Genomic DNA, 12,099 nt, shown 5'->3' with positions numbered 1-12,099 from the left:
GGGGGGGGGGGGGGGGGGGGGGGGATAATGCTCTTCTCTCTTTGTTTTATACTCTATTAGATAGAATGCTCTAAAAGTAGTATTGATTTTTACCAGTGTTTTAATGAAATGTCTTTTAGATTTTTATCATAGCCCTTTTGCACTCTACAGAATACAGGCATAAATCCAGTGGGGGATTATCTGTTAGAAGGCAAATTCAGTCAACAGAAAATACTCAGTAGTTAGCATTGCCACTCTTTTGACAGTAAGATTTTCTAACTGGGTGTGGGTTACCATGATTAGCTGCTTCCCATAGGAATAGTTTTTGCGTTCACCTTCTGGTTGATTTGCTGTATTCACTAGACATTCCAAAGTATGTCTGAATCTTATTTGGACATAGTAACTCCCTGTTTCTGTACCCTCAGCTACAACATCCTCCATTACCCAAGCAAGGAACAAACAAGGAGATTTACTAAAATTGAAGCAGGAGAAGCCTTTAGAAAAAGTGTAATTCAACTTCTCTTTGAGATTGCCATCTATGATAAAAGAATCAACAAAGGTCCCATTTCACTTCATGCAAACGTCAAAGTTCTGTCAGAGATTGTGTTGGCCCCTGTTTAATTCTTTAAGGTCAGGTGGTGTAAAAGGGAAAGTTTAGTTTTATTGTGTTTGTATTTTATAATATTTGAGGGCTAGTTGTTAATGTTAAGTTCTAGGAAGTAAAAGATGTTTTCACATAGTAGGGAATTTTAGTGCTGTACCAGCTTAGTTTTGGATTTTGTTGTGCCATCCCAAAGCTTTCTAGAGTGGTGCCTCTCTAACTAGGAAGTCTGTCCTTGTTAGGAGACAGTGGCAGTGCTTCCAATTTATTTCCAACCATCCATGGCAAGAATGGAGTGAGTTTTTGCATTCTTTCATCACTTCGTGTAATGGCACTGGTGCAAATAAATCTGTAAGGTTATTAGTAGTTTTGAGAATTGCTCCCTACTCACTACCCATGAGTCCATCCTTACCTCTAGTTTCTGTCTTTCTGGGGATGTATATAGGGTTCAGCTGAGGTTCTTTTCACATGCAGTGAGATCTTTTTCCAGTTCTAGTCTCTGCTGTACTATATTTTCCAGAAATTCCTTGAAGTGGAATGTGAATGATACCTTCTCTTAGTTTCTAGTACTAATAATTTACATCTGTTTTATACGCTTCTTCTGAGATTCTGGTGGGAGGGGGGCAGATGTGGGTTTGATTCACCAATCTGAACTGGAATTATGCTTTCTAATCATTTAATTGCTATTTATTTCATTAATATTGTTTATAATGGTAATTGAGAGAGATTGGTTCCACTCTTCAAGAATAGTAATGGTCACCTAGAACAACTGATATACTGTTCTATGCAGTTAAACTATCAGTTTATGTTACTGGGATTTTATTCAATATATATATTAATTGGTTTAATAATCCATGCCTATTTTAAAGCTATATTTTTACAAATATGAATTAAAAGTAAGTGAAATAGACTACAGTTACCTTTTACTATCAGTTAAAAAAGTAAGATTTTATAAATTTCTTAAATGATTGCTCAATATAGCATGTATTAGGTCAACACAAGAATTCCTACGAGATGCTACTGTTCGTGTTTCATACTTTATTCTTTTATTAGTTTCTAATGAAAGCAGGTGTTTTAACTTCTCTAAAGTGAACTCTTTAGTGAGTCATGCTTATTGTATGACTGTGAAGGAAGATGATTGCTGATTTCTCTTGTCACAAATGACTTCTTTGGCATTAAAGTACTGATCCTGAGCTCAAACATTAACTATGAAATGATTTGGGGGTAGTGTTTAATTTTTGTTATATATTTGTTACTCTATGAAAACTTTGCATGAATATCTTCTGCACTTACCAGGTAATTAGAAGTTATCTAGTATCTGTTGGTAATGTTTGAATTTTAATTTCTTAAAATTAATTTCTACTTACTTAAGTCATTTTTGTTAGGCTTTCCCATTCCCTATATCATGCAATTCTGCCCTTCCTCCCCTTTTTAAATGATGAGGAGCTAATTTTCATTGCCCTTAAGATTTTAGATTGTTGAGTATACTGCCAAGAGCAAAGTTGTTCATATTGGTTGAGGATATACTAAACTAGAGGCCCTTCTCTGGGAATCCTGGTTGACTCAGGAGTGGGATGGGGCACAGAGTGATACTCTTGATATGTATCAAGGAAGAGTCTAGCATTTACCAGTGGAAACTCCTTGACTAAGGCTACCCTCGCTTTAGACTTAAGTAAAGTTAAACATTGTTTCATGATTTATTTAAATTGTCTCTCATCTTCACTTTTTTTGTGTGTGTGAGGATTTTTCCAACGTAACTTTGAAATACAAGGGGATACATTTTGGCAACTCTTTGGGAAGACTAGAGTCACCTGTAAAGTCAGGGCCTGGTCCTGGACAGTATGATATAACCCAGTAAGTAAAAAAATAGTATATCTTTACTGTAGTTTTTGACTGTAAATATTCTAATAAATTAGACCAGGTTACGCTGTTATGAAAGGAAAAATCAGTATGAAAAACTTCAAGAAATGTGATATTTTAGAGTAACCTATATGAAAACTATTGCTTTTCTGTCTGCCAGATCCTGTGCTACCTGTTTTACATGTATTAATTCATCTTCACAAGTCTCTGTGTAGTTACTATTGTTATGCCTATTTTATCAGTGAAAAATGAAAGGGTCAGAGAGAATAAATAATGTATTTGATATTATATAGCTATTAAGTGGCAGAGCTTGACATTGACAGGCCTTTTCGGTTATACAGCCCATGTATCTAAGTACTAAAATATACCGTCTTTAATTACAAGATAGAGAAAAGATCAGAGAAAATATAAAAGAAGGTGATCCAGGACTCTGCATCTTGTTCCTGGCTCTGGTGTCTATTCTTTTGACTACATGATGGATTTAGAAGGCATTCTCAGTATAAGTCAGAGCCATAACATTAGGTTGAAGGTAATATTTATGAAGTCTAACTAGGAAATACATGTCTTGTAAAATAATTCTTTCTGTCTTTATTTTCTCCTACTCTTACAGTAAGGTCTTAGACATGAGTCCATGGAAGGCAAACTGAGTAACAGATATCATGTTGTTCTCAGAATCTATGGCTGCTTTTCATGATTTAATTTTTAACAGGTTCCAGTTTATCTGCCTGATCCTTTCTCTCTTATAGGATGAATTTTCTAGCAGGAAGTCCCACAGTGATTACCTATCCAATTAATTTGCTGGACAGATTCAGACACATCTGTATACCAGCAGTGGATGTAGCTTAGGCTCTTACTTAAACTCCCCTACTACCATTCATTCATTGAACAAACATGGTTTGAATTCTTGCTATGTCTTAGTACTAAACTTAGTAACTAAGAATAAAAAGAATAAAACATGGCCCTTGTATTTGGGAATTTATACCCTATTCTATTGTCCTTTTCATTTTTTCACTCTCCTAATTTGGGTGATATGCCATGTATTTTAATTTTTTTAGTAGTTACACTAGAAGTTTAACATGTATATACAGCTTAATGGGGTCTAAGTTTAATTTTTGTCATTCCAAATAAAAGAAAGTCTGTCAAATGCTCTAACTCTACTCATCCCCTTGACATAATGCTTTTGTTAGTATTTTACTCTTATCTTTTTCTTCCAATTTGGCTGGTTTGCTTTCCTGTCTGTCTGCCTGCTTGCCTGTCAGTTTTATTGAGGTTTAATTAACATTAAGCAAAATTAACCCTTTTTAGGGTATGTGGTTCTGTGATGATTGTTTTCCATCCATTTTACTACACGTCTAAGTACCTCAGGCATGACCAGCACTCTAATTCTATTGCTCTGATTTTGCTTGATAGTTTTTTCCTGATAGTCCTTTTTACTTCTCCAGCCCTGTCCCACTCCCATTCTCCTCCTATTTTTTTTTTTAATAAGTGTGCGCCTGACTTTATTTTTTATTTTTTTCGTCACACCGCTCGGCTTGCGGGATCTTAGTTCCCCCACCAGGGATTGAACCCAGACCTATGCCAGTGAAAGCATGGAGTCCTAACCACTGGACCCACCAGGGAATTCCCTCTCCTTTTTTTTAAATGTCACTTTCTCTTTGATCTTTGTTATTTCCATTGTTTCTTCTTTTCTTCTGTTTGTATTTTCACTTTTGCTAGTAGGAATGTATGCATATAGATTGCATTCCTAACTGCATCAGATATTTCATCATTTCTGTAATTTGCTCTTTGTTTTTGCTGCCTTCACTATCTTTTATTTGGACTTGTCTTGGTTCCTTCTGGTAGTTGATATTTTCTACCTTTTTTTTTTCTACTTTTTGTTTATTGATTGAGTCATAATTATTGTGGATTTGCTATGGTATAAAAATGGAAATACTTGGGTATTTCGAATGGAGAGATGAGCTCATAGGTTTCTTTTTGGGAAAACACAGACCTAAATGATATGTGACCCTTTTGATATCCCAACTATAAATTTTTTATCCATAAAACTATTTTGAAAATAAGTTCATTTGTTGAATTTTGTGCAAAAAAAAAATCAATGAAGTCAGCATTTGACAGTGAACTGAGATGTTATATGCATGTTTAAATCATAGTAATGTCTAAACAAACAAAAAAATGGCAATTATGTAACTTAAACATTTGTTTTTATGTTTTTATATTATCTTTTTTTAATCTTCTTATGTTCAGTATAGTTCACTGGAAGTGTTTAATATGACTTGTTTTTCCTAATTCTTTTTAAGAATTAGGAAAAAAATAACCTATTTAAATATAATTCCTAATAATAGCTAACAGTTATTGTATACTTAATATGGGTTTTGTATGGCAGTAAATACTTCCCATATATTATCCACTTTAATCATTACAACCTTGAGAATTGGTTAATACTATTTCTAATCACAGATGAAGAATCAAATCTGAAGTTTAGAGAGGATGAGTGATTTGTGTAAGGTCACAGAGCTAGTAGGTAGCAATGTTAGGATTCATATCAGGCTGTAACTCCAGAGCTTGGGCTGTTACTCACTGCTTACTTGGTTTATTATTCTTACTTGTGTAAATTTCAATGAAAATAAGCTTCCCTTTCATTTTCAAAGATCTTTCTTTATGCCCTTTTCCTGATTGTTTTATGATATAAATAGCATTGAGTATTTTCCCCTTATTTTAGTTAATAGTTGAAATACCAAGTGATTTGACATTTTAAAGACCTTTTTTGGTGAATAAACTACACGGGAAACTTTTTTTGGTAGCTTTTTATTTAAATTCATGACATATATCCCACATTTTGTTTTCTTTTTGGAATCATTATTAGAATAGGTATATTTTAATGCTCTGAATTGGAAAACGCAGATCTAACCAATATAAATGAATAGATCTGACAGAGTTTAGGATGTATTGACCTAACACACCCAGATATCTTATTGAATACTTTTTAAGCAGGAAATGGTGTAAAAATATTCTCTTAACTTATATAGACATTTATATATTTGAAATTGAGAATAATTTTTTTCTGAATTTTCTAAAGGAAAAAGGCACTACATTATGAAAATATTAACATCAAGAAAGATCAACAGCAAAATCATTGCTCAAATCTCCCATGACTTTATGAAGTAATAATGTTGCAGGAGGAAAAAAAGGTAAGTTGAAAAGTAACTATTTCATCTACTTCCTAGATTTTAAGGTCATTGAATCTTATTATCACACAGAGTACTCTTCTACTGTTCCTCGTAGGTAGTTGTCACTCTGAATTTTGTAGAAGGAACTGAGGAACTGTGTTTAAAATTTTCTTCAAGTTGATCGCTGTCTCTGCTTGAACGCCTCTTGTGATAAAGAACTCAATACCCCCGAGGTTTCTTGTTTCAGTAGTGGACTACTCTGTTTCTTACAATTTCCTTCTTAAACTGACCTAACTTTAGCTGCTTGTTGTCTATTTATTCTCCCTTATCCTATGACTTCTTTTAAATCTCCCTTTAAATCTTTTCTAGTAAGGATAAATGTTCTAAATATCTTTGACTATTCTCAGTATTTAGCTTCAGGATAACTTATTTTCCTTTGACGTTATCTAGGGATCTTCGTTAGTTTTTGAATCTTTCTCTCCTTAAAATATGATTTTGAGAACTAAGAATAATATTTTTGGTGAAGTCTGGTTAGTACATAGTAAGATTTTTACCTTCATTGTTCTAGGTAGTGTATATTTATTAATATAAAAATCTAAATGCCATTAAATATTTTTTGTAGCTATGTTTCAGTTTAATTATTTGGAACTTGTAGGCGCAAAAACCTGGGATTTTTTTCCTCTAGTATATTTAAACTTAAAAGCTTGAAGATTATAGGATAAACATTTCAAAATGGATCATTTAGAGTAAGGATAAATGACTCTCAGTTGAGAAATCAGTGAGTATTTCAATAAGAATTTTCTCGGTCTTCCCCTGAATATTAATCAGCAAGGAAAAATATTGCTTATAGAACTATTAGAAAAAGATACAATAACAGAGTAATATAATGCAATTGTTTTCATAGAATAACAATTATAAATCTCAAACAAGATAAAAAGTGTTAATTTAAAACATGAGAGGCACTGGTTTATGGTTTTCTTGTACTGTGTTTGTCTGGTTTTAGTATTAAGATAATGCTGGCCTCATAAATTGAGTTAGGAAGTATTCCCTCTGCTTATATCTTCTGAAAGAGATTGTAGAGATTGGTATAATATTTTCCCTTAAATGTGTGGTAGAATTCACCAGTGAATCCATCTGGGTGTGATGCTTTTTGTTTTGGAAGGTTATGAATCATTGACTTGATATCTTTAATAGGCATAGACCTATTCAGATCATCTATTTCTTCTCATGAGAATTTGGGAGATTGAGTCTTTTAAGGAATTGGTCCTTTTCATCTAGGTTATCAAATTTATGGGCATAGAATTTTTCATAGTATTCCTTTATTTTAATGCATATGGGAGCTGTAGTGATGTCCCCTCCTTCATTTCTTTTTTTTTTTTTTTTGTGGTACGTGGGCCTCTCACTGCTGTGGCCTCTCCTGTTGCGGAGCACAGGCTCCGGATGCACAGGCTCAGCAGCCATGGCTCAAGGGCCCAGCCGCTCCGCGGCATGTGGGATCTTCCCGGACCGGGGCACGAACCCGTGTCCTCTGCATTGGCAGGCGGACTCTCAACCACTGTGCCACCAGGGAAGCCCCCCCTCCTTCATTTCTGATATCAGTAATTTGTATCCTCTCTCTTCTTTCTTAGTTTGCCTGGCTAGAGGTTTATAAATTTTTTTTTGAATTTTATTTATTTTTTTTATACAGAATGTTCTTATTAGTTATGCATTTTACACATATTTGTGTATACATGTCAATCCCAATCTCCCAATTAATCCCCCACCCCCACTGCCGCTTTTCCCCATTGGTGTCCATATGTTTGTTGTCTACATCTGTGTCTCAATTTCTGCCCTGCAAACCAGTTCATCTGTACCATTTTTCTAGGTTCCACATATATGCGATAATATACGATATTTGTTTTTCTCTTTCTGACTTACTTCACTCTGTATGACAGTCTCTAGATTCACCCACGTCTCTACAAATGAGCCAGTTTTGTTCCTTTTTATGGCTGAGTAATATTCCATTGTAAATAGGTGCCACATCTTCTTTATCCATTCGTCTGTTGATGGGTATTTAGGTTGCATCCATGATCTGGCTATTGTAAATAGTGCTGCAATGAACATTGGGGTGCATGTGTCTTTTTGAATTACTGTTTTCTCTGGCTATATGCCCAGTAGTGGGATTGCTGGGTCATATGGTAATTCTATTTTTAGTTTCTTAACTAACTTCCATGCTGTTCTCCATAGTGACTGTATCAATTTACATTCCCACCAACAGTGCAAGAGGGTTACCTTTTCTCCACACTCTCTCCAGCACTTGTTGTTTGTAGACTTTCTGATGATGCCCATTTTAAGTGGTGTGAGGTTATACCTCATTGTAGTTTTGATTTACATTTCTATAATAATTAATGATGTTGAGCAGCTTTTCATGTGCTTCTTGGCCATCTCTATGTCTTCTATGGAGAAATGTCTATTTAGGTCTTCTGCCTATTTTTTGACTGGGTTGTTTGTGTTTTTAACATTAAGCTGCATATATATTTTGGAGATTAATCCTTTGTCCGTTGATTTGCTTGCAAATATTTTCTCCCATTCTAAGGGTTGTTTTTTCATCTTGTTTGTAGTTTCTGTTGCTTTGAAATGCTTTTGAGTTTCATTAGGTCCCATTTACTTATTTTTGTTTTTATTTCCATTACTCTAAGAGGTGGGTCAAAAAAGATCTTGCTGTGATTTATGTCAAAGTGTGTTTTGCCTATGTTTTCCTCTAAGAGTTTTATAATGTCTGGTCTTACATTTAGGTCTCTAATCCATTTTGAGTTTATTTTTGTTTATGGTGTTAGGGAGTGTTCTAATTTCATTCTTTTACATATAGCTGTCCAGTTTTCCCAGCACCACTTATTGAAGAGACTGTCTTTTCTCCATTGTATATCCTTGCCTCCTTTGTCATAGATTAGTTGACCATAGGTGCGTGGGTTTATCTCCGAGCTTTCTATCCTGTTCCATTGATCTATATTTCTCTTTTTGTGCCAGCACCACATTGTCTTGATTACTGTAGCTTTGTAGTATAGTTTGAAGTCAGGGAGTCTGATTCCTCCAGCTCCGTTTTTTTTTTCCCTCAAGATTGCTTTGGCTATTCGGGGTCTTTTGTGTCTCCATACAAATTTTAAGATTTTTTGTTCTAGTTCTGTAAAAAATGCCATTGGTAATTTGATAGGGATTGCATTGAATCTATAGATTGATTTGGGTAGTATAGTCATTTTCACAATATTGATTCTTCCAATCCAAGAACATGGTATATCTCTCCATCCGTTGGTATCATCTTTAATTTCTTTCTTCAGTGTCTTATAGTTTTCTGCATATAGGTCTTTTGTCTCCTTTGGTAGGTTTATTCCTAGGTATTTTATTCTTTTTCTTGCAATGGCAAATGGGAGTGTTTCCTTAATTTCTCGTTCAGATTGTTCATCATTAGTGTATAGGAATGCAAGAGATTTCTGTGCATTAATTTGGTATCCTGCAACTTTACCAGATTCATTGATTAGCTTTAGTAGTTTTCTGGTGGCATCTTTAGGATTCTCTATGTATGGTATCATGTCATCTGCAGACAGTGACAGTTTTACTTCTCCTTTTCCAATTTGTATTCCTTTAATTTCTTTTTCTTCTCTGATTGCTGTGGCTAGGACTTGCAAAACTATGTTGAGTAATAGTGGTGAGAGTGGACATCCTTGTCTTGTTCCAGATCTTAGAGGAAATGCTTTCAGATTTTCACCATTTTGAACGATGTTTGCTGTGGGTTTGTCATGTATGGCCTTTATTATGTTGAGGTAGGTTCCCTCTATACATACTTTCTGGAGAGTTTTTATCATAAGTGGGTGTTGAGTTTTGTCCAAAGCTTGTTCTGCATCTACTGAGATGATCATGTGGTTTTTGTTCTTCAGTTTGTTAATATGGTGTATCACATTGATTGATTTGCGTATATTGAAGAATCCTTGCATCCCTGGAATAAATTGCGCTTGATCATGGTGTATGACCCTTTTCATGTGTTGTTGGACTCTGTTTGCTAGTATTTTGTTGAAGATTTTTGCATCAATATTCATCAGTTATATTGGACTGTAATTTTCTTTTTTTGTAGTAACTTTGTCTGGTTTAGGTATAAGGGTGATGGTGGCCTCATAGAATGAGTTTGGCAGTGTTGCTTCCTCTGCAATTTTTTGGAAGAGTTTGAGAAGGATGGGTGTTAGCTCTTCTCTAAATGTTTGATAGAATTCACCTGTGAAGCCATCTGGTCCTGGACTTTTGTTTGTTGGAAGATTTTTAATCACAGTTTCAATTTCATTACTTGTGATTGGTCTGTTCATATTTTCTATTTCTTCCTGGTTCAGTCTTGGAAGGTTATACCTTTATAAGAATTTGTCCATTTCTTCCAGGTTGTCCATTTTGTTGGCATAGAGTTGCTTGTAGTAGTCTCTTAGGATGCTTTGTATTTCTGCGGTGTCTGTTGTACCTTCTCCTTTTTCATTTCTAATTTTATTGATTTGAGTCCTCTCCCTCTTTTTCTTGATGAGTCTGGCTAATGGTTTATCAATTTTGTTTATCTTCTCAAAGAACCAGCTTTTAGTTTTATTGATCTTTGCTATTTTCTTTGTTTCTATTTCATTTATTTCTGCTCTGATCTTTATGATTTCTTTCCTTCTGCTAACTTTGCGTTTTGTTTGTTCTTCGTTCTCTAGTTCCTTTAGGTGTAAGGTTAGATTGTTTATTTGAGATGTTTCTTCTTTCTTGAAGTACGCTTGTATTGCTATAAGCTTCCCTCTTAGAACTGCTTTTGCTGTATCCCATAGGTTTTGGATTGTCATGTTTTCATTGTCATTTGTCTCTAGGTATTTTTTGATTTCCCCTTTGATTTCTTCAGTGATCTCTTGGTTATTTAGTAACGTATTGTTTAGCCTCCATGTGTTTGTGTTTTTTACGTTTTTTTCCCTGTAATTTCTAATCTCATAGTGTTGTGGTCAGAAAAGATACTTGATATGATTTTAATTTTCTTAAATTTACTGAGGCTTGATTTGTGACCCAAGATGTGATCTATCCTGGAGAATGTTCCATGCACACTTGAGAAGAAAGTGGAATTTGCTGTTTTTGGATGGAATGTCCTATAAATATCAATTAAATCTATCTAGTCTATTGTTTCATTTAAAGTGTGTCTTTCCTTATTAATTTTCTGTTCGGATGGTCTGTCCATTGTTGTAAGTGAGGTTTTAACGTCCCCCACTATTATTGAGTTACTGTCGATTTCCTCTTTTATAACTGTTAGCAGTTGCCTTAGGTACTGAGGTGCTCATATGCTGTTTGCATATATATTTCTAATTGTTATATCTTCTTGGATTGAGCTCTTGATCATTATATAGTGTCATTCCTTGTGTCTTGTAACATTCTTTATTTTAAAGTCTATTTTATCTGATATGAGTATTGCTACTCCAGCTTTCTTTTGAGTTCCATTTGCATGAGATATCTTTTTCCACCCCCTCACTTTCAGTCTGTATGTGTCCCTAGGTCTGAAGTGGGTCTCTTGTAGAGACCCACTTGTTTTTGTATCCATTCAGAGAGCCTGTGTCTTTTGGTTGGAGCATTTAATCCATTCACGTTTAAGGTAATTATCGATATGTATGTTCCTATCACCATTTTCTTAATTGTTTTGAGTTTGTTTTTGTAGGTCCTTTTCTTCTCTTGTGTTTCCCACTTAGAGAAGTTCCTTTAGCATTTGTTGTAAAGGTGGTTTGGTGGTGCTGAATTCTCTTAGCTTTTGCTTGTCTGTAAAGCTTTTGATTTCTCCATCAAATCTGAATGAGATCCTTGCTGGGAAGAGTAATCTTGGTTGTAGTTTCTTCCCTTTCATCACTTTAAATATGTCCTGCCACTCCCTTCTGGCTTGTAGAATTTTTGCTGAGAAATCAGCTGTTAACCTTATGGGAGTTCCCTTGTATATTATTTTTCATTTTTCGCTTGCTGCTTTCAATAATTTTTCTTTGTCTTTCATTTTTGTCAGTTTGATTACTGTGTATCTCAGCGTGTTTCTCCTTGGGTGTATCCTGTATTGGACTCTCTGCACTTCCTGGACTTGGGTCGCTATTTCCTTTCCCATGTTAGGGAATTGTTTGACTATAATCTCTTCAAATATTTTCTTGGGTCCTTTCTCTCTCTCTCCTCCTTCTGGGACCCATATAATGCAAACGTTGTTGCATTTAATGTTGTCCCAGAGGTCTTTTAGGCTGTCTTCATTTCTTTTCATTCTTTTTTCTTTATTCTCTTCCTCAGCAGTGAATTTCACCATTCTGTCTTCCAGGTCACTTATCTGTTCTTCTGCCTTAGTTATTCTGCTATTGACTGTTTCTAGTGTATTTTTCATTGCAGTTATTGTATTGTTCATCTCTGTTTGTTTGTCCTTTAATTCTTCTAGGTCTTTGTTAAACATTTCTTGCATCTTCTCGATCTTTGCCTCCATTCTTTTTTTTTTTTTTTTTT

The 12,099-nt window shown here is 34.6% G+C and overlaps 1 protein-coding gene across 1 annotated transcript in view; it reads left to right on the top strand.

The window, feature by feature from the left end:
• STPG2 (sperm tail PG-rich repeat containing 2) overlaps window positions 1–12,099 on the top strand; it is a 347,209-nt gene that overhangs the window by 24,350 nt on the left and 310,760 nt on the right. The window contains 2 exon segments of the mRNA XM_007463823.1: window positions 2,322–2,434; window positions 5,517–5,628. Of these exon segments, the coding sequence (XP_007463885.1) occupies window positions 2,322–2,434; window positions 5,517–5,628 (225 nt within the window).

Source organism: Lipotes vexillifer, unplaced genomic scaffold (assembly GCF_000442215.2).
Source record: "Lipotes vexillifer unplaced genomic scaffold, Lipotes_vexillifer_v1.1 scaffold49, whole genome shotgun sequence".
NCBI classification, from domain to species: Eukaryota; Metazoa; Chordata; class Mammalia; order Artiodactyla; family Lipotidae; genus Lipotes; species Lipotes vexillifer.
The sequence above is the reverse complement of the archived record's forward strand: the minus strand, read 5'-3'. Positions and strand labels throughout refer to the sequence as shown.